Consider the following 23,666-nt stretch of genomic DNA (forward strand, 5'->3'; position numbering starts at 1 on the left):
TGGCCCGTGATGTGAGCGGCCAAAAGCGGCGAGGGAGGAGCGCCCATCCTCAAATGCAACAGTAATCTGCACCGCTCGGTAGGTTGTCAACAAGGCAGCATGGTACATCTTCCAGAAGCATACAATATATATTTTCTGTGAAATATATGGTAGAATGTTCAAACTAGTTTTCATTGGGAAGGCAGATAAAGCATTTTTTTAAAGCAATAATTTTTGAATGTGAAAACACAGATTCCTACTCATTATTCAACATGCCTAATATAGCCTAGGCTACATTACTTTTGTTTTGAGCCGATTTCTCGAGTGGACTTTGAACTGGGCACCTGGCTCACACCCAGGAGGCAGCCTGGTTCCAAAACGAATGCTATCATTTTTCAAACCGTTGATAACCCAGGACAGATAATCGAATCCCCTCATTGTCAACACAAATATGGAAAATGGCCGCGTGCATCTCCGCTACTTCAAAACAAGCTATTCACTATTAACAATACAATTAAACTATTTTAAATAATTTTTAGAGACGCCACTGAACAGGGGGACATTTGAATATGAGTTTTAGCAAGTAGTTTTTCCTTCCGTGATGCTCAATAGTCGAGAGATGGCAAGACTTTCAATAGTTTCTTTGAGGAAACTTTTTGGTTTCTTCCTCTGCCTATCAGCTGTACTTTTCCTTCTGATTACTCTGCAGGTATTTATCGTTACAGTGACATGAACGAAAAGTATCGAGGTCGAACAGAAACACTGTCAGTTGTACACGACAGTAGTGACCTTTTCACGCCAATGGTTTCCACCGTTGTGAAATGTATCCATTTTTCTCCAGAGCTCTAGGAGTGCTTACATTGCGTCTTCAAGAACGTGGCACTATATATAATAACAAACGCTTTGCACGCATACATTTGCATATAGAGAGTTGTGTTGATTAATATCTTTTGTTTGCAGGCAGAAACGCAATATATTCCATCCCCAATCTCTGTTCCTAGGTCTGTTTGGTCTATCTGACTAATACTGGGATGAAAACTAGAATCTCTTTCACCTCTGGTATTTCCTTATCTTTTCCCACCTGGTTAACCATCTCAATCCCATATCAGTAACTGGTATATTCCAGAATGCATGGAATTAGATGTCTATCGGTATTTTAAACTCATTAATTTAGCTATACATGCATTATTGTATGTATTATCATCATACTTTTGTGGGGTTTTACTGTCAGGCTGCATGTGTGTGTTTATGCTGAGGTTCATGTTATTGCATGCATTGCACATCTTCATGAAAATGACCACAACCGGAATCATTCAAAATCCATATACTTCCTAAACAGTGTGGTGTCAAAAAGGTGGTCTACATTTCCCAAAAGATACTATATATATTTTCTGTCTTTGCATAGGTGGTGGTGGAGCTTGGTCAGTTTGAAAGGACAGTACACATCCTCCCTCCAAGGGACCTACACGAGTCAGGCTGGAGACATCGTTTACATGGCAGCGGACTGTTGGCCAGTGAGAGAACCTCCCTGGGGGTCCAGAGGGCCAGTACCCTTACATTGTATGGTGGTCCCCACTAACAGGAGAGATTGGCCGACTTGGAGAGTGTGGGACAAACAAGTGCTTCTTCACCATCAACAGGACCCTCTACTCTCACCCATCTACACAGGCATTCCTTTTCTATGGTGAGACTTATTTTTTATTAATTTGTTGAAACTATAGGAACATCTGAAAATTAAAAAATGTACAATGTATGGGCCTGTATAGTTCCTGAAGTTAAGTGTAAATCATTATCTTAACTTGGTATGGTGTTTGATATAGATGAATTGTTTGTTTTCATGATACTTAGCCTAGTTGACAAGAGGCTTGAAGGAGGACAAGATGTAGTACATTGTTACAGGCAAGTGAAAACTGATTCGGCCATCTTTATTGTGGTGTAATCATCTACATGGATGGTTTGTTATACCATTAGCATCCTCTGATTCTTCAATTGATGTCATATGGGACAGTCAGGATGGAACCGGGTTTTTTGATTTGAGTAAACATAATCAAATGTACACTAGAGGGAGCCATTGTTGTGTGGGTCCAAGCTGAAGAGAAGGCCCTGGTATTGCAGCTGTAAGTAACTGTTGGTTCAACTGTTTCCAAGTAAACAGTTTACCCTAGAGCACCTTATTGTGAAACAGTGATTGGTGATAGATAATAGTTGCATATCCTTTAGGCCTGCCTTATGTGTATAGCATTAAAAACTCTTGATGGAATTGCAATGCAGTTTAATGTATGTTCAGAATCACATTTGGTTCTTACCTTGGTTCTAACCATAATTTTCTTAGAGTGAACTATAGAGTTATATGTATCCATTTGCATTGTGTACATCCATATGCTTATTATTACAGTAATATTAACCTTCTCATTGAGGATTTCCGATATACAGGACCAATCAAAAGTTTGAACACACCTACTCATTCAAGGGTTTTTCTTTTTTGTACTATTTTCTACATTGTAGAATAATAGTGAAGACGTCAAAGCTATGAAATAACACATATAGAATCATGTAGTAACCAAAAAAGTGTTAAACAAATTGAAATATATTTTATATTTGAGATCTTTTAAAGTAGCCACCCTTTGACAGCTTTGCACACTATTGTCATTCTCCCAACCAGCTTCATGACGAATGCTTTTCCAACAGTCTTGAGAGACTTGTTGGCTGCTTTTCCTTCACTCTGCGGTTCAACTCATCCCAAACCATCTCAATTGGGTTTGCGGTCGGGTGATTGTGGAGGCCAGGTCATCTGATGCTGTACTCCATCACTCTCCTTCTTGGTCAAATAGCCTTTACACAGCCTGGAGGTGTGATTTGGGTCATTGTCCTGTTGAAAAACAAATTATTGGCAAACCAGATGGGATGGCGTTCGCTACATAATTCTGTGGTAGCCATGCTGGTTAAGTGTGCCTTGAATTCTAAATAAATCACAGACAGTGTCACCAGCAAGGCACCATCACACCACCTCCTCCATGCTTCATGGTGGGAACCACACATACAGCGATAATCTGTTAATCTACTCTGCGTCTCACAAAGACATTGGAACCAAAAATCTCCAATTTGGATTTATCAGAGCAAAGGACAGATTTCCACAGGTATAATGTCCATTGCTCGTGTTTCTTGGCCCAAGCAAGTATCTTCTTATTGTTGTCCTTTAGTAGTGGTTTGTTTGCAGCAATTCGACCATGGCCAGTCTCCTATAAACAGTTCATGTTGAGATGTGTCTGTTACTTATTTGGGCTGCAATTTCTGAGGTACAGTTAACTCCAATGAACTTATCAAATAAAATGTTATTTGTCACATGATTTGAATACAACATGATTCGAATACAACAGACCTTACTGTGAAATTCTTACTTATAAGCCCTTAACCAGTTCCAGAAATATACTTAAAAATATTAAATATATAATCAATAATAATAAAATATTTACTAAATAAACTAAAGTAAAAAATATCTCATCAATCAAAAAGTAACACAATACATTTACATAACAGTAACGAGGCGTACCGGTACTGAGTCAATATGCAGGGGTACAAGTTGGTCAAGGTAATTTGTAACGTGACTATGCATAGATAATAAACAGCGAGTAGCAGCAGTGTCAAAACAAAAGGGGGGGTCAATGTAAATAGTCCCAGTGGCCATTTGATTAGTTTAGTGGTTCAGCAGTCTTATGGCTTGGGGATAGAAGCTGTTTTAGGAGCCTTTTGGTCCAAGACTTGGCACTCTGGTACCGCTTGCTGTGCGGTAGCAGAGAGAACAGTCTATGACTTGGGTGAATGGAGTTTTGGAAAAATATGTAGGCCTTCCTCTGACACCGCCTAGTATATAGGTCCTGGATGTCAGGAAGCTTGGCCCCAGTGATGTGGGGCGGCAGGGTAGTGGTTAGAGCGTTGGACTAGTAACCAGAAGGTTGCAAGTTCAAACCCCCGAGCTGACAAGGTACAAATCTGTCGTTCTGCCCCTGAATGTTAACCCACTGTTCCTAGGCCGTCATTGAAAATAAGAATTTGTTCTTAACTGACTTGCCTAGTTAAATAAAGGTAAAATAAAAAATAAAAAATAAATGTACTGGGCCGTACGCACTACCCTTTGTTGCGCCATTTGATTAGTTTAGTTGTTCAGCAGTTGCCATACCTGGCGGTGATGCAACCGGTCAGGATGCTCTCGATGGTGCAACTTTTTGAGGATCTGGGGACCCATCCCAAATATTTTCAGTCTCCTGAGGGGGAAAAGGTGTTGTCGTGGCCTCTTCACAACTGTCTTGGTGTGTTTTGACCATGATAGTTTTTTGGTGATGTGGACACCAAGGAACTTGAAACTTTCGACCCACTTCACTTCAGTCCCGTCTATGTTCGGCCCTCCTTTTCCAATAGTCCACGATCAGCTCCTTTGTCTTGCTCACATTGAGAGGTTGTTGTCCTGGCACCACACTGTCAGGTCTCTGACCTCTTCCCTATAGGCGGTCTCATCGTTGTCAGTGATCAGGCCTACCACTATTGTGTCATCAGCGAACTGGTGTTGGAGTCGTGCTTGGCCATGCAGTTATGGGTGAACAGGGAGTACAGGAGGGGACTAAGCACGCACCCCTGAGGTGCCCAAGTGTTGAGGATCAGGATGGCAGATGTGTTGTTGTTTACCCTTACCACCTAGGGGCGGCACATCAGGAAGTCCAGGATCCAGTTGCAGAGGGAGGTGTTTAATCCCAGAGTCCTTAGCTTAGTGATGATCTTGGTGGGCACAATGGTGTTGAATGCTGAGCTGTAGTCAATGAATAGCATTCTCACATTCTCACACATCCTTTTGTCCAGGTGGGAAAAGGCAGAGTGGAGTGCAATTGAGATTGGGTCATCTGTGTATCTGTTGGGGCGGTATGCGAATTGGAGTGCGTCTAGGGTTTCTGGCATGATGGATGTGAGCCATGACCAGCCTTTCAAAGCACTTCATGGCTACCGACGTAATAATTTAGGCAGGTTACCTTCGCTTTTTTGGGCACAGGAACTATGGTGGTCTGTTTGAAACAGGGAGAGGTTGAAAATGTCAGTGAAGGTACTTGCCAGTTGGTCTGCGCATGCTCGGAGTACACATCCTGGTAATCCATCTGGCCCCGCAGCTTTGTAAATGTTGACCTGTTTAAAGGTCTTTCTCACATCAGCTATGGAGAGCGTGATGTGGCATTTAGCTCGTCTGGTAGGCTCGCATCACTGGGCAGCTCGCCGTCTGGGTTTCCCTTCGTAGTCCGTAATAGTTTGCAAGCCCTGCCACATCCGACGAGCGTCAGAGCCGGTGTAGTAGGGTTCAATCTTAGTCCTCTAGCCTTTCAATCTTAGCTCTAGCCTTTAGCTCGGTACGGACGTTGCCTGTAATCCATAGCTTTTGGTTGGGAAATGTCATCAATGCACTTATTGATAAACCCGGTGACTGAGGTGGTATAATCCTCAATTCAGGATGAATCCCTGAACATATTCCTGTCTGTGCTTGCCAAACAGTCCTGTAGTGTATCATCTGCTTCATCTGACCACTTCCTTATTGAGTGAGTCACTGGTACTTCCTTCTTGTAAGCAGGAATCAGGAGAATCGAATTATGGTCAGATGTGCCAAATGGAGGGCAACGGAGAGCTTTGTATGCATCTCTGTGTATGGAGTGAAGGTGGTCTAGAGTCATTTTTTCCCCCTGGTTGAACATGTTACATGCTGGTAGAAATTAGGTAAAACTGATTTGTTTACCTGCATTAAAGTACCCGGCCACCATGAGTGGTCTTAGCGCCAGCATCGGTTTGTGGTGGTAAATAGATGGCTATGAATAATATAGATATTGTGGTCTACAGCTTATCATGAGGTACTCTACCTCAGGCGACTAGTACCTTGAGACTTCCTTAATGTTAGACATCGCGCACAAGCTGTTGTTGACAAATAGACACATCTTATCAGACGTAGCTGCTCTGTCCTGCCGAAACACGGAGAAGCCAGACAGCTCTGTATTATCCACATCGTCGTTCAGCCAAGTCTCTGTGAAACACAAGGTATTACAGTTTTAATGTCCCCTTAGTCTTAATCGTAGATCATCCAGTTTGTTTTCCAATGATTGTACGTTGGCTAATAATTCATTCGCCAACCAATTCTCACAAAGCACCCAGACCTCCACCCTCTGTATTTCCATCTTCACGCAAATTACGGAGATTTGGGCTTGGTCTCTGGGGAATTTTATTTAAAAACTAAAATATTTAACCGCTTGTTTGTAGGTGACCAAATACTTATTTTCCACCATAATTTGCTAATGAATTAATAAAAAATCCTACAATGTGATTCTCTGGATTTTTTTTCTCATTTTGTCTGTCATAGTTGAAGTGTACCTATGATGAAAATTACAGGCCTCTCTCATCTTTTTAAGTGGGAGAACTTGCACAATTGGTGGCTGATTAAATACTTTTTTGCCCTACTGTATGTCTTATTAGAGTATATTAACAGCTGCTCCTTAACAGCTTCTACCCCCAAGCCATTAGACTGCTGAACAATTCATCAAATGGCCACCCAGACTATTTACATTGACCCCCCCCCCCCACCTACATTCATAGTCACTTTACCCCTACCCCCTGTATATAGCCTTATTTCATGTTTTACTTTAGTTTATTTAGTAAATATTTTCTTACTCTATTTCGTGAACTGTATTATTGGTTAAGGGCTTGTAAGTAAGCATTTCACGGTAAGGTCTGTGAAGAATAGAATGATTTGATAATAACCTTCTCATTGAGGATTTCCTATATATATCGACAGCCTAGAAGAAGGACAGAAGGACAGAAGTGCACCCGATTTAAGAAGATATCCGAGACACATTGATTTGAACATTTCTGATGACAACAAAATACCTGGCATCTCCTATTATACACACTGCAAGCCAGAAAGACATACAACTGTTACTTCATCATTGTTCAGATCCCAGAGTAATATGTCTGTCATCTTAGACATGGAAGAATATAAAACATATTTTATGTTAATCTACTCTACGTATTACTTATGTAATAAGCAAAATGGTCAGCATTGCATTCGATGTGCTGACCTTTCACATTCAAGACATATAAACTCTATACTAATGTCTCCCCTTTCCAACCTTCTTGAATCAAACCAGGCACCGATTTCAACATCGAGAGTCTTCCTCTGCCGAGGAGAGAGCACCACCAGTGGGCCTTGTTTCACGAGGAGTCGCCCAAAAACAACTACAAGCTCTTCCACGAGCCCGTCATCACCCTCTTTAACCACACGGCCACCTTCAGCCAGCACTCCCAGCTGCCCCTCACCTCCCAGTACCTGGAGAACCTGGAGGTCCTGACCTCCCAGACCTACCTGGTGTCCCTCAACCAGAAGAACGAGCTGAGGAAAACACTAGCCCCGGTGGTGTACGTCCAGTCAGACTGCGACCCTCCGTCGGACCGGGATGCCTATGTGAGTGAGTTAATGAAGCACATCAGGGTTGATTCCTATGGACAATGCCTCCACAACAAAGACCTGCCTTCCCATCTGAGGGACTCGATTGCCATGGAGGAGCAGGCCTTTTACCAGATCCTGGCCCAGTACAAATTCATTCTGGCCTTTGAGAACGCCGTCTGTGACGACTACATCACCGAGAAACTATGGAGGCCTCTCAAGCTTGGGGTGGTTCCTGTGTATTACGGTGCTCCCAATGTTCGGCAATGGCTGCCGAGCAACAGTAGTGCGGTGGTAGTCGACCCAGATGAGCCCCCTGAAAAACTGGCTCTGTATCTGAAGAGACTAGATGAGGACGACGAGGAGTATGCCACTTATCTGGAGTGGAAGTTGAAGCGTGACGTCTCCAACCTGGAGTTGGTAAAGGAGCTGAAGGAACGCCCATGGGGTGTCCAGGATCTGACACAGGAGAACTACATAGATGTGTTTGAGTGCATGGTGTGCAGCAGGGTGTGGGAGAACATCGACAGACAGAAAAAGGTAACAAGAACTGAACTGTTTTATTTGTGACATCTGATGATAAGGTTGCCAATTCCTTTTGACTACAATTTACTTGGTGTGTCAATGGTTTTGACAATATGATTAGTTTGACTGTAAATGGTTGATTATACAGATTCTTAATTTGGATCCCCATTAGCTGACTCCATCATGACAGCTAGTTATCCCATGGTCCATACACACAATAAAAAATACATTTGGCTTTAAATTATAAACATTACAAGACTGTAACACAATATTGTGTTAATAATAATAATATTCAAGCTAGTATGAAATAGACCTGCACCAGTATTGTGTTTTTCTAGTGTGCCAATATAGTAACATTTCTGCTTCCCAAACAGGGCCTTGTTCCTAAAACCTGGCAAGCAGAGGGAAACCACCTAAAGTGTCCACTTCCGAGGGTATTTGACTTTGCTTCAGGCCCTAGAAAGCGGACATCTTTGCGAGGGATTTGGACGGCCAGTTACGAGCAGTCAAAGAAAGAGGCTAGGGCATTGCGTCACTTGGCTGAGAGGAACAAGAATTTCACTGTGGAGCAGTACTGGAAGGAAGTATTCACTGACTAAAACCCTATTACTACTAAAACACTATAATTCACATAGAAAAGACCCTTGTTGTGATACTGTATAATTTTTATATGGCCACCCAGTGCTTTGGTGGTGGTGTGTCAAAGTTCAGAAGCACTATGAAAATGACAATGGTCCACATATGATGACTAATGGTTGAACATGACAATCACACAATAACCTTTGATCAATATATTTCATATCTTTAATATTTCAAAAGCTTGCTGTATAGCTATTGAAATCAACCATAGTTTTGACGACCAAAAAATAAAAAAATGTGATTGATTCTAAAAGTGAGAGAATGTCTGGTCTTTCTAACGAAACCTACCTTAATCTTCCTTAAACCAAATTCCTTCAGGAGTCTACACCTCTGTCACATTCAGGAATTACCATACAGCTTTTATCTTGTTTTTATTATGTTTTTTAACGTTAACTTTGCATTATTTTTTTAATATCTTTTTTAATATCTTTTTTTAAAACATTTTTACACCTTTTTTCACCAAAATTTCGTGGTATCCAATTGTTGTAGTAGCTACTATCTTGTCTCATCGCTACAACTCCCGTACGGGCTCAGGAGAGACGAAGGTTGAAAGTCATGCGTCCTCCGATACACAACCCAACCAGCCGTACTGCTTCTTAACATAGCGCACATCCAACCAGGAAACCAGCCGCACCAATGTGCCGGAGGAAACACTGTGTACCTGGCAACCTTGGTTAGCGTTCACTGCGCCCGGCCCGCCACAGGAGTCGCTGGTGCGCGATGAGACAAGGACATCCCTACCGACCAAGCCCTCCCTCACCCGGACGACGCTAGGCCAATTGTGCGTCGCCCCACGGACCTCCCGGTCGCGGCCAGTTACGACAGAGCCTGGGCGCGAACCCAGGGACTCTGATGGCACAGCTGGCGCTGCAGTACAGCGCCCTTAACCACTGCGCCACCCGGGAGGCCCGTATTGCATTTTTTTTACTCTATTAAAACGGTCATAAGAACACATTTACTTTCCATGTTCTATATTGAGCAAAAATACCTTAAAAAAGGTAGATCAGAAAACCAGTCAGTATATGGTGTGACCACCATTTGCCTCATGCAGCGTGACATCTCCATTGCATACAGTGTCTACGGAAAGTATTCAGACCCCTTGACTTTTTCCACATTTTGTTACGTTACGGTGTTGCTGATTGTGTTGCTGGTTATTGGAGGGAACTGGAACACGCTGTTGTACACAGCGATCCAGAGTATCCTCAATGGGTGACATGTCTGAGTATGCAGGCCATGGAAGAACTGGGACATTTTTAGCTTCCAGGAATTGTGCACAGATCCTTGCGGCATTGGGCCATGCATTATCATGTTGAAACATGAGGTGATGGAGGCAGATGAATGGCACGACAATGGGCCTCAGGATCTCTTCATGGTATCTCTGTGCATTCATATTGCCATCGATAAAATGCTATTGTGTTTGTTGTCCGTAGCATTAGCAAGATGGCGCCGACTGATGGCGCCGATTATTTCTTACATTGTTAGCCCAGAAAATGTTAATACATACAGCCAAGATATCAGAGTGACGTCAATTTACCAACATTTCGACCAGGAATATGACCTTCCAGGACAATGGATCTAATCCCAGAGGCCGACCCAAAACAACGTCGCCACAGAAGAGGTAGATGGAGCAGCCTCCTGGTCTGACTTCATAGGCGTGCACACCACCCACCGCTTGCGATTATATTACTTGCCAATGTCCAGTCTCTAGACAACAAGGTAGACATAATTAGGGCAAGGATTGCTTTCCAGAGAGACATCAGAGATTGTAAAAATTCTCTGTTTCACGGAAACATGGCTCTCTCGGGATATGTTGTCGGAGTCAGTACAGCCACTGGGATTCTTCATGCATCGCGCCCACAGAAATAAACAACTCTCTGGGAAGAATGACAGGGGTGTATGCTTCATGATTAACGGCTCATGGTGTAATTGTAACAACATACAGGAACTCAAGTCCTTTTGTTCACCTGACCTAGAATTCCCTACAATCAAATGACGACCATATTATCTCCCAAGAGAATTCTCATTGGTGATTATCACAGCCGTGTATATTCCACCCTCAAGCCAATACCACGACTGCCCTCAAGGAACTTCACTGGACTCAATGCAAACTGGATGACATATATACTGAGGCTGCATTTATTGTAGCTGTGGAAATTTGAGAACAAGGCTACCTAAATTCTACCAGCATATTGATTGTAGCACTCGTGCTGGCAATACACTGGATCACTGCTACTCTTCCGTGATGCATACAAGGCCCTCCCCCGCCCTCCCTTCGGTAAATCCGACCACGACTCCATTTTGCTACTACTGTCCTATAGGCAGAAACTCAAACAGGATGTGCCCGTGACAAGAACTATTCAACTCTGGTTTGACGAATCGGCTTCAAGATTGTTTTGAACACGCGGACTGGGAAATGTTCCGGGCAGCCTCAGAGAATAACATCGAATTATACAATGATTCGGTGAGTGAGTTTGTAAGGAAGTGCATTGGCGATAATGTGACTATTAACCTACCCTAACCAGAAACCATGGATAGATGGCGGCATTTGTGGTCCTTCTGTAGCTCAGTTGGTAGAGCATGGCGCTTGTAATGCCAGGGTAGTGGGTTCGATTCCCGGGACCACCCATACGTAGAATGTATGCACACATGACTGTAAGTCGCTTTGGATAAAAGCGTCTGCTAAATGGCATATATTATATTATTATTATTATTATATTATTATTTGCGCGAAACACCGCATTTAACCATAGAAAGATGACTGGGAATATGACCAAATACAAACAGTAGTTATTCCCTCCCCAAGGTAATCAAATAAGCAAAATGTCGGTATCGGGAGAAAGTGGAGTCACAATACAACGGCTCAGATACGAGACGTATGTGGCAGGGTCTACAGGAAATCACGGACTACAAAAAGAAAACCAGCCACGACATCAAAAATGTCTTGCTTCCGGACAAACTAAACACCTTCTTTGCCTGCTTTGAGGATAATACAGTGCCACAGACGCAGCCCGCTACCAAGGACTGCGGGCTCCCCCTCTCCTTCTCTGTGGCCGACGTGAGTAAGACATTTAAACGTGTTATCCCTTGCAAGGCTGATGGCATCCCTAGCCGCGTCTTCAGAGCATGCGCAGACCAGCTGGCTGGTGTGTTTACGGACATATTCAATCTCTCCCTATCCCAGTCTGCTGTCCCCACATGCTTCAAGATGGCCACCATTGTCCCTGTACCCAAGAAGGCAAAGATAACTAAACTAAATGACGATCGCCACGTTGCACTCACTTCTGTCACCATAAAGCGCTTCAAGGATCATATCAGTTCTGTTGATAAAAGGATATTAGAAGGGTGAGCCGGTTAAGGATCGATTCAGACAAGGTGTTAAAATTGTACGACAAGCGACAGTTTATTCAGAGTGAGAATATCTGGTACACGTAAATACGGCTCTCCCATTCGCTCGCACAGAACAGCAGGAAAAAGAGAAAGAGTGAACCGTTACAATACAATTTATACAAAACAGAAAGTAGGTTGATCCTGGAAGTTCGATTCTTCGGATTGGTTCACACTGGAGGTAGTCTTCTTGCATTGGCTCAGCTGGGCCGTCCGTCACTCTAGAATCCCGCCATCACACAATGTTCAGCTAAAGGGGGAAATTTGGTGTGTGCGCTGGCCTAGCAGTTATGGGTGTGTGTGCGTGAGTTATCCTGTAGGGGGCCCCACATCCTTTACTGTGAGAATATGTTGCTATGTGTTGTCTCAGTCATAACAATGCAATAGCAGTATGCTGGTCATTAACATAAGAAATAGCACTTCCTAACACCTCCACCTTACCTGCCACCCTAGACCCAATTCAATTTGCATACCGCCCCAATACGTCCACAGACGATTTAATCGTCATCACACTGCACACTGCCCTATCCCATCTGGACATTAGGAATACCTATGTAAGAATGCTGTTCATTGACTACAGCTCAGCATTCAACACCATAGTACCCTCCAAACTTATCATTAAGCTTGAGGCCCTGGGTCTCAACCCCACCTTGTGTAATTGTGTCCTGGACTTTCTGACGGGCCGCCCCCAGGTGATGAGGGTAGGAAACAACATCTCCACTTTGCTGATCCTCAACACTGGGCACAAGGGTGGGTGCTCAGCCCCCTCCTGTACTCCCTGTTCACCCATGACTGCGTGGCCAGGCACACCTAAAACTCAATCATCAAGTTTGCAGACGACACAACAGTAGTGGGCTTGATTACCAACGATGACGAGACAGTCTACAGGGAGGAGGTGAGGGCACTCGAGTGTGGTGTCAGGAAAACAACCTCTCATTCAATGTTAAAAAAACAAAACAGCAGAGGGAGCACCCCCTATCCACATCAACGGCACAGCAGTGGAGAAGGTAGAAAGTTTTAAATTCCCCGTCGTACACATCACTGACAAACTGAAAAGGTCCACCCACACAGACAGTGTGGTGAAGAAGGTGTAACAGCGCCTCTTCAACCTCAGGAGGCTGAAGAAATGTGGCTTGTTACCTAAAAACCTCACAAACTTTTACAGATCCACAATTGAGAGCATCCTGTCGGGCTGTGTCCACGCCTGGTACGGCAACTGCACCAATCTCAACCGCAAGGCTCTCCAGAGGGTGGTATGGTCTGCACAATGCATCACTGGGGGCAAACTACCTGCCTGCCCATACCATACCACCACCGCCATCATGGGGCACTCTGTTCACAACGTTGACATCAGCAAACCGCTCGCCCACACAACACCATACATGTGGACTGCGGTTGTAAGGCCAGTTGGAATGTACTGCCGAATTCTATAAATTGGAGGCTGCTTATGAAAGAGAAATCAACATGAAATTATCTGGCAACAGCTCTGTTGGACATTCCTGCAGTCAGCATACAATTTCCCTTAAAACTTGAGACATCTGTGGCATTGTGTTGTGTGACAAAACTGCACATTTTAGAGTGGCCTTTTATTGTCTCAAGCACAAGGCGCACCTGTGTAATGACCGTGCTGTTAAAGCAGCTTCTTGATATGCCACAGCTGTCAGGTGGATGGATTATCTTGGCAAAGGAGAAATGCTCACTAACAGGGATGTAAACACATTTGTGCACAAAATTTGAGTGAAATAAGCTTTTTGCGCATATGGACAATTTCTGAAATCTTTTTTTTTTCTTCAGCTCATGAAACATGGGACCAACACTTTACATCTTGCGTTTATATTTTTGTAAAGTTTATTGAATTAGCAGAAAGTATACCCTATTTATGTACAGCATTAATGGAAGCAAAATGAACGATAACATTTTACAATATTACTATTACAGTAATTTCAAATCAATGGATAACTATAAAACTTAAAGTAATTTATCGAATGATATGTACATCATTGTGTGAAATGGTAACTGCGTGTGTGTTTGTGAGCGTGCGTGAGTCTGTTTGTGTGTGCCTTTCTCTCCCTAGTCTAATGCAGCGTACTATTTTACCTAAGATAGTCATTTTTCAACAGCAGTGCAGAGAGAGGACCTATGGTCCTATTTCTCACAGATCCCTTTATTTTTAATGGAACACTTCTCATCATTCCACAACCCTGAATGATTCCAGATCTCCCCACAGTCCTGGTCTGTTCCATTGTTGCCATTGGGCTGCCCTCTCTCCCAATTCGCTGTGGTCAGTGGTGTACCATCCACCCATTTCCAGGTCCCTTCAGTAACTGAGTCAGTAAGACCAATCCAGACATTATTTTTTGTTTGGTATAATCCATTGATAAATACCTGTTCCTCTTTGCTGTTTATGATCACCAGATCTGCTCCAAACTCTTGGCATTCTTCACTGCTCTGAGTCCAGGTTTTTTTCTCATTGGTGATGTAGTAACAGCTGAATTCAAACTCCCTCCAGCCTTCTGGACAGCGTCTCCCTTTGATCTTCTTTTTCAGGTTTTCTTTCTCCTTCTGTAGCTGGTCTCTCTCTTTAGTCAGGCTGTTGTAACTGGTCGATTGGTTTCTCTGGTAGACAGACAGGCTTATGATCCCAGCCAGTAGGAGAACACACAGCAGCCCCAGACACACTGCAGCAGCTCTGGAGGGTCTCTTCCACCTCTGGAAATATATTGCTCCTTCTCTTGGGCTGGCCCTGAAGGAACTTGAATTGGCATATGTATTTTCATCATTGTCCATCTTGACACACTTCTGCTCAAATACAGTTAACTTCAACTGTTACTTCAGCTCTTACTGTAAGTCTAATTCTGAGTCAAGAGTCATCCTCAGTAATAGTGGACAGGAAACAGGAAATGTACAGTTCCTCAGTGCATGAAAACGCATAATTGTCTTAGAAATGCTGTTGGGTAAATACAACCACTCAAATTCAAAGAGTGAGTCCATGACGTCGACATGCTTGTTTTAATGTATATTTAAACAAAGTTGTTTATTTACTTTTTATCTTCCTCTTCAGTCATGATAGGGTTAAACATGATAGGGTTTAAACATGATAGGTTTAAACATGATAGGGTTAAACATGATAGGGTTTAAACATGATAGGAGTTAAACATGATAGGGTTAAAACATGATAGGGTTAAACATGATAGGGTTTAAACATGATAGGGTTAAACATGATAGGGTTAAACATGATAGGGTTTAAACATGATAGGAGTTAAACATGATAGGGTTAAACATGATAGGGTTAAACAGTTCTTCTAACCTCTTCAGTCATGATAGGGTTTAAACTTGATAGGGTTAAACATGATAGGGTTAAACAGTTCTTCTAACCTCTTCAGTCATGATGGGGTTAAACATGATAGGGTTTAAACATGATAGGGTTTAAACATGATAGGGTTTAACATGATAGGGTTAAACAGTTCTTCTAACCTCTTCAGTCATGATAGGGTTTAAACATGATAGGGTTTAACATGATAGGGTTAAACAGTTCTTCTAACCTCTTCAGTCATGATAGGGTTTAAACATGATAGGGTTAAACATGATAGGGTTTAAACATGATAGGGTTTAAACATGATAGGGTTTAACATGATAGGGTTAAACAGTTCTTCTAACCTCTTCAGTCATGATAGGGTTTAAACATGATAGGGTTAAACATGATAGGGTTTAAACATGATAGGGTTAAACATGACAGGGTTAAACAGTTATTCTAACCTCTTCAGTCATGATAGGGTTTAACATGACAGGGTTAAACAGTTATTCTAACCTCTTCAGTCATGATGGGGTTTAAACATTCCTACTTAACTCAAAGGGCCATGTTAGTCTAATGATTGTTGAATAGCAGGACTTTTGTTTCTTAATATGATGTACCACTGTGTCCTTTAGAGGGAGCTATAGGGCTTTTAATAAGAAACAGATGAGCATTATATATCTTCATATTCCATATTGGATTTTAAGCATGGATCCACATCGCTAGACTGTATTGTTTTACAACAATATGTACCTATTATCCTCATCATTAAACACATTGATTATGCTTGCTTACCTGACGGACACCATCTCCTAGCCTCCCAGGCCTCGTAGGCCAAGGTGCTCTTATGAGCAGATTTATATTGCTTTATTTTGTATACGGAATTGTGAGGACATATTGGGATGTCACGGTGGGGTATCCCAAAACCTTAGAATGCCCAAAGCATGTTGTTGAACCATTTCTTAGAGGTAAGCCTTTGAAGCACAGGACCTTTTTAATACACCAACAAAGGCACTTAATGCTCATTGACTCTGCAGCCCTGAATGGCCACCGCTCTGCAGAGGGGAAAATATGTACAGTAGAGAGCAGTCTTCTGCTATGTTCTGTCTGATAGATTTATCCTCAGATTAGGTCAGTTTGCTATTCGCTCTCTGTGGTTTCATTTATTCAGTTCTTGCTCCTCGTACCTGTGGAATTTGCAGCCATTTAACCTTAAGGGTTGGTTTCCCAGACATTTATTAAGACTAGTCCTGGACTAAAAATCACTTTGGAATTAAAATTGTATTTTGGTCCAGCACTAGTCCTAATCTGTGTTTGGGCAGCCCTTTTTAAGGACTGGTTTCCCACTTCTAGATTAAGACTAGTCCTGGACTCTCTCTCCAAAGTTGGAACACAAAATTTGGTTCCAGCAAAGTATGTAAGAATGATGCAACAGATTATCTATTTTAGTGGGTCTTTTTGTTTTGTCGCTCGAGGAAACTCAAGTAATATTGCAATGCCGTTGATCAATATAATTTGTTATCAACTGACATCTGTGACTTTCAACGTGGCACTGTCACAGGATGGCACCTTTCCAACAAGTCAGTTCATCAAATTTCTGTCCTGCTAGAGCTGCCTGGTCAACTGTAAGTGCTGTTATAGTGAAGTGGAAACGTCTAGGAGCAACAACGGCTCAGCCACGAAGTGGTAGTCCAAACAAGCTCATAGAACAGGACCGCCATTATTTGAAGCCCGTAGTGCATAAAAATCATCTGTCCTCGGTTGCAACACTCACTACGGAGTTCCAAACTGTCTCTGGAAACAGCGTCCGCACAAAAACTGTTTGTTGGGATCTTTGTGAAATGGGTTTCCATGGCCGAGCACACAAGCATAACATGACCATGCGCAATGCCACATGTTTGTTGGAGTGGTGTACAGCTCACCGCCATTGGTTCGGGCTAGGCCCCTTAGTGACAGTGAAGGGAAATCTGAACACTACAGCATACAATGACATTCTAGATGATTCTGTGCTTCCAACGTTGTGGCAACAGTTTGGGAAACGGCCTTTCCTGTTACAGCATGACAATGCCCCTGTGCACAAAGTGATGTCCATACAGAAATGGTTTGTCGAAATCAGTGTGGAAGAACTTGACTGACCTGCACAGACCCCTGACCTCAACCCCATTGACCACCTTTGGGATGAATTGGAACGCTGACTGCGAGCCAGGCCTAATCACCCAACATCAGTGCCTAACCTCACTAATGGTCTTGTGGCTGAATGGAAGCCAGTCCCTGCAGAAATGTTCCAACATCTAGTGGAAAGCCTTCCCAGAAGAGGGGAGGCTGTTATAGCAGCAAAGGGGGGACCAACTCCATATTGATACCCATGATTTTTTGACGAGCAGGTGTCCACACTGTTTGGTCATGTAGTGTACATGTAGTGTGCCACGATTAGCATTGTCTCTGATTTGGATGACTTGTGATAATATTGGATGACTTGTGATAATACTTTTGGTCATGTAGTGTAAATTCAGAAGTGAATAGGTCTGTTAGGACACTAGGCAGATAAAAGGAAGTAAATTCCCCCTTCCCATTCTGCTGCTGTTGTGCAGTTTAGCATGTAAATCTTGGTGGGGCAAAAAATAAATATGTGTCAGCAAAGCCACTACTCAACACAACACTAAACAATACATTAACTGAACTTGAAGGGTGACAAACGGTGTCCACAAACTGTTAGGACTTACGTAAAGCTGCCCCAACACCTTACCACTGCTACACCTGGCTATCAGTGGAGCCTTGTCTGGATGTGAAACAGTTCATTGGGCATAATTTACAGCCTTTAAAAAATAAAAAAGAATAGCTGATATGCGATGTTAACCAAAAGTGGTTTCTACTGACAATTGAGATGTACAAACTATGGCATAAGGGGATGCCGAGCGGATAAGAGGCAATCTGTCATTTTGATTAAGACATTAATGAGCGAACTAGGACAGACGTAGTCAATGTAACTATTTTCAGCACTTTTGAAATGTACAGCGACAGAATTCAGAACATGGGCTATTCTTCCTCTACAATATTTGATGATGACATTTCTCTAAAACAGGCTATAGGCTACATGTACACCACCAAGTCAGAACAGTAGGCTAAATTATGAGGGGCCACTAACAGCTTACTACACAATATACGCTTTGTATTACTTTGCTACAGTATACTTTTTCCCTGGTATTTTACATAATTTATTCAATTTGCTCAATTGAACAGGAAGGTGGTGCTTTTATCATCGTACTTTGTCATAAGTCTGGCATTCTCTGTATTTATGGTGCTCTCAAGACAACTGGGAACTCGAGAGAAAAAACCCCAGGTTGAATCATGACGTTAGTGATCTTCAGGTCGGAGCTTTAGAAAGAGGCCCGAGTTCCTGACTTGGAATTCCGAGTAAGATCACCTTCCAAAATGTATTTTCCCAAGTTCCCAGTTGTCTTGAGCTCATTGAAAGTCTGAGATTTCCCCATTCTGAGTTTCCAGTTGTTTTGAAAGGTGCAGAAGTCATGCTGGATTGACAGCATGGCCAATGTTGAATGTTTATCCTTTAAAGCTTGGAAAAGAGACCCTTAAACCCAGATTTGGACCACACATCCACTCCACTGAATAGCAGGCTAGTGGTTGCTTTGCAATGCTTGCAGTTAGCCACTGATTCCTACCAAACCACTCGTTGTTGAATTTGCGATTTCGAACTTGTGTAATGTTTATGTCCAATGGCCGATGAGCACCGCTACATTTTACTTGTAGTTTCTCTACATTTCTCTTCATATGAAGAGAAATGGCTAAAGTGTTGGGCCAGTAACAGAAAGGTTGCTGAATCGAATCCCCTAGCTAACAAGGGAAAGATCTGTTGTTTTACTCCTGAACAAGGCAGTTCACTGTTCCCCGGTAGGCTGTCATTTGTTCTTAACTGACTTGCCTAGTTTAATAATTGTTGACTTGATTCATTATGATGACTGATCTTGAAAGTAATAATTTGAAAGTATGATATTTACATGATCAGTCCAATCAAAGCAACTGTAGATAGAACGTGATTTGATGTAATTTTTGTCTGTGGCCAATGACATTGAGCGTTCTTGGATGGGCACTTATTTTTTTTTATATATATATTTTTTAACTTTGATTATTGGATTTTCAACGCCAGCATTTACAAGATAATTGCACTTGTAAGTTATTTGGTAGTAACATAAAACACATCAAAGACAACAATACAGCAAAACAAAGAGTGAGAAAGAAATATAACAAAAAAAACAGAGACAATTTTTAAAAATATTTTGATAGAGTTGTTACAGGTCAACTAGCACAGATAATTACAGTCCTCCTAAACATCCGAGATGCTGTGAATATGCATATCAGGTCTCTTACTTCACTAATCTATAAATATACATCACTCTGTGACCTCAGGGAAATTTAAGTCATTTAACATAAGAAAAGAAGGGGAGCCCACATTGCACAGAATTTGTCTATAGACCCATTGAGTGTGTGTGTTCATTTCTTCCAACTTTATGCAATTGTAACGGATGTGAAACGGCTAGTTTAGTTAGCGGTGGTTCGCGCTAAATAGCGTTTAAATTGGTGACGTCACTTGCTCTGAGACCTTGAAGTAGTAGTTCCCCTTGCTCTGCAAGGGCCGCGGCTTTTGTGGAGCGATGGGTAACGATGCTTCGTGGGTGAATGTTGTTGATGTGTGCAGAGGGTCCCTGGTTCGCGCCCGGGTGTGGGCGAGGGGACGGTCTAAAGTTATACTGTTACACAATTCAAAACATATTTAATCCAAACAGCATGAGTTGGGGGTGCAGATGATTTCCATCTCAGTAAAATTAATCGTCTCGTTAAACAAAGTGACGAAGGCAATTACATCCTTATTCATTTTGGTCAGTTGTAATGTGGGTAAGGAAACCCCAAATAATGCAAATAAAGGGTCTGGTTTGATCTGTGTGCCGCTTAATTCTTGGATGGGCACTTCTAATATAGCTCTGGCATCACCCAGGGGGCTTGAATTGTTTTGCTCTGCCTGTAGATTTTGCGGTGAGGTAGTGTCCCCATGAGTGACAGAACGCTGAGCCAATTACAGCGCAACAAGACAGCAGTACGGACCCCTACACTCTGTATTTTCCGCTGGCTGCCCCACCACCACAGAAAGCACTGGTCTACGACGAAACTCCTGCATTTTGGAGCTGCCCTACTCAAGAAAGAAAAAGAGAGACCGTGTTGTATGCGACTTTATTAATTCAAATATCTCTCTATATATTTTTTTTTACGTTGTTTGCAAACTGATATGTGACACATATTAATGCCAACATAACATGTAAAACAGGCTACAACAAAATAATAGATGTATTTTGAGAGTTCAGTGACCAGCCGGAGGAAGACGACAGCACCCTCCTCAGTGTAGTACACACCTGGGCCCACTAATTGCTTTGTGTCTTCCTCTATATAGATGTGCCAGGAGAGGAGCTGAGGGAGAATGTGGAATAGAGACAGGGACCTGGGAGAACGTCAGATTTTCCGATCTCAGAGAAAGCTTTGTTTACTGGGGCACCTTGTCTCTCTGTTGACCAAGGCTGGCTTTAGGTAGAGAGAAGTGTTCCTCCTGGAACTTGTGTGTAGTCAATAGTCTAAAGACAGGAGTAGTTGTTTTTTGCTTCCCCTTTTTGGCCACTGCCTTTTGGTCAAATATTTAGTTTATGTTTATATGTTACAAGGCAGGGCGGCAGGGTAGCCTAGTGGTTAGAGCTTTGGACTAGTAACCGGAAGGTTAAGTTCAAACCCCCGAGCTGACAAGGTACAAATCTGTCGTTCTGCCCCTGAACAGGCAGTTAACCCACTGTTCCTAGGCTGTCATTGAAAATAAGAATTTGTTCTTAACTGACTTGCTAAGTTAAATAAAGGTAAAATAAAATACACGGGTGTTTGGACGTTACCCTGTACTGGAGTTATTTTGTCGGGCGAAAGAAAACAACCTGTTTAGTAAACGTTCACAAGAAAAGGAATCTCAACCACTGCCTCTGGTCTGTTCATGTTGTGCCTCCCGCCTGTGTTAGGGGGTTTCGGACAACTGGTGAAGAATGCGGGCATCTTGAGGCAAGACCACAAGCTTTCCCTTTTCCGGTGGCTTTGATTTTATTTTTTAAATTTGATCTTTCGGAAGCCTGTTACGCCTGTTGATAGGCATGAGTGAAGAATTGCTACATCAACGGCCTGCGCCATCGCCCAACAGGAGACCTTAGACCTCCTCAGGTCCAAAATAGCAGACCGCCCCGCCCGTCTGACGTAGGATGCCCAATGTCAACGCTCTGATTCCACATCTGACGGAGGACGATGATGTGGAGGCCCATCTCCTGGCCTTCGAATGAATGGCGCAGAGAGAGAGATGGCCTCAGGATGACTGGGCGGACCTCCTGGCTCCTGCTCACAGGCAAAGCCCAGGCAGCGTACTATGACATTGAGGAAGGGGCTGCCGCGGATTACGCACGTCTGAAGGTGGAGATTCAGGCCAGCTATCAGCTGAATCCCAGAGACCGGGCCCAAAGATTTAATGACTGGAAGAACGCCGAAGTCACTAAAGGGCCTGCTCTACCAACTTATCAGTCTGGTAAGGGGGTGGTTATGCCCCACAAAAACCACGGCTGAAATGTTAGAAAACCTGGTCATAGACAAGTGTTTGAGGGACTTACCCGTCACCATGCAGAGGATAGGCCTTCCTAGATTCGGGAAGCATGGTTTCCCTGGTACGGGAGGACATCCTGGCCAACGCGCCCGGTCTCGAGGCAGAGACCTCTGTAGCCTGCTTCCACGGGGACAGCAAATGCTACCCCACAGCCCAAGTCAGCTTCCATACCCCTGCCGGTAAGACCACCCTGAGCGTTGGGGTGGTTCCCCAAATGAAGGTACCCGTGCTACTGGGGAGGAACTGCGGGGTGAGGGAGTGGCCCCGATCGAGCACAGAGACTGAACAACTCTAATCGGCAGGCACTGGCGCACTCCGTGTTCCAGGAGACCACGGAGGAAGACACCATGGAGGATTGAGAGCGACAAGTCCACGAGCTCCCGAGGGAGAAGTTACGCCAGGTGTTTAAGGAGTCATCGAGGGAGAGCACCCTGAGGGGGTTTGGCACAAAGTCATCCGACCTGACCAGGAGCACCCCCTCCCTCACCCCAACACGCACAACTTCCCCCTGTCGGAAGAGCTATTGTCCCAAGTCGGAACCGCCCAACACCAGGAACCTGACCTTCTAAAGGCGATGCGGAAGGTGAAGAGGATAGATGGGAAGAATATCGTCTCGGAAGGTGAGTTAACTACTCCTTATTACGCCATCAAGCGGGGTCTCTTGTACTGGGTGTGTGCTGCCATCCTGTTAGAAGGTAACAGATTATTTTATTACAATTGTTGAAATGTATTTTCATTGTGTTCCATGGTGTTATTCGCCCCCTAATGGAGCATTCTGGTACTTAGAAAGACGACGCAAACAGGAAGTAGAGAATTTGTTCTGCACGCATAGAAGCAGCTAAAAACAACGCTACAGTGCAGGTCTTTCAGTGTAGTTATTTCTTGTCTCGCTTCAGCCTTGGAAAATATTTGGAAGTTCGATTCAAGCATTTAGCTAAGGGTGATAGTCTTGTTATTGATAGAGTTGCTTACATATCAATGTTGGTTGGTTGCATTTACTCACACAAATTGCAATGCCTTTCATGTATGTCGTTAGCTGTATTACTTTGCTTGTGTGTCATGCAAACGAATTGTAAAATAAACAATACTGTAGTTTTGTTACTGTTTCTAGTGTAATACGCTTTGTTATTCTACATAGATGGTTGTACATTATTAGAGTAATGAAAGGAGTTAGCCAATTACCATATGAGTAACAATTATCTATATGGTTTGGCATCATGCCAGATGCATGGTACCTTAGCACGTGCTTTGTATTTATGCAACTTCAAATGTTTAATGTACAGCTACAGTATGTCGGTGGGAATTGAATACTAAAGTATATTATTTTCTGTATTTTGCAGTTTCACAACAAACGTTTTCAATATATTCATTCAAGAAAAGTCACGCCTTGGGAGTTTTATTGAAGACTTAGTTGTTAGCTATCTGTCTAGTTTTGCATGAGAACGCAACTCAAGGGCAGAATAGGGTGACCAAACGTAGAGGGGTAGAACAGGAACTGCTACTGGTGCCCCGTTCATACACATGGCCCATACACTAGGGGGCCACCACGCCCAGGAGATGACCACAAACGGTTGCTGGGGCATTTCTATTGGCATGGGGTTACCCAAGATGTCGCTAAGTATTGCAAATCTTGTGACACCTGCCAACTCCCTGCTCCCAAGCGAACATACCGTTACCCTCTTATCCCTCTCCCA

The 23,666-nt window shown here is 43.2% G+C and overlaps 2 protein-coding genes across 2 annotated transcripts; one reads left to right on the forward strand and one right to left on the reverse strand.

Moving 5' to 3' along the window:
* The first annotated feature begins 418 nt into the window (after positions 1-418).
* Positions 419-8,858, forward strand: fut10 (fucosyltransferase 10). The gene is given in 5 exon segments (XM_035757763.2): positions 419-688; positions 1,385-1,520; positions 1,523-1,663; positions 7,146-7,981; positions 8,341-8,858. Coding segments are annotated over 5 exon segments (1,446 nt in total). The 5' UTR covers positions 419-580; the 3' UTR covers positions 8,566-8,858.
* Positions 8,859-13,854: 4,996 nt separating this feature from the next.
* Positions 13,855-14,824, reverse strand: LOC118372030 (CD209 antigen-like protein 2). Its single transcript, XM_035757755.2, has one exon. It carries the CDS (start codon positions 14,774-14,776, stop codon positions 14,135-14,137), a length of 642 nt encoding a protein of 213 aa, XP_035613648.2. The 5' UTR covers positions 14,777-14,824; the 3' UTR covers positions 13,855-14,134.
* Between the last annotated feature and the right edge of the window lie 8,842 nt (positions 14,825-23,666).

The sequence above is a fragment of the Oncorhynchus keta genome, chromosome 9, assembly GCF_023373465.1.
Source record: "Oncorhynchus keta strain PuntledgeMale-10-30-2019 chromosome 9, Oket_V2, whole genome shotgun sequence".
In the NCBI taxonomy this organism is placed as follows: domain Eukaryota; kingdom Metazoa; phylum Chordata; class Actinopteri; order Salmoniformes; family Salmonidae; genus Oncorhynchus; species Oncorhynchus keta.

Bases quoted from the DNA above. Each gene is read 5' to 3' on its own strand.
- LOC118372030 (XM_035757755.2), bottom strand. From the start codon at position 14,776: ATGGACAATGATGAAAATACATATGCCAATTCAAGTTCCTTCAGGGCC.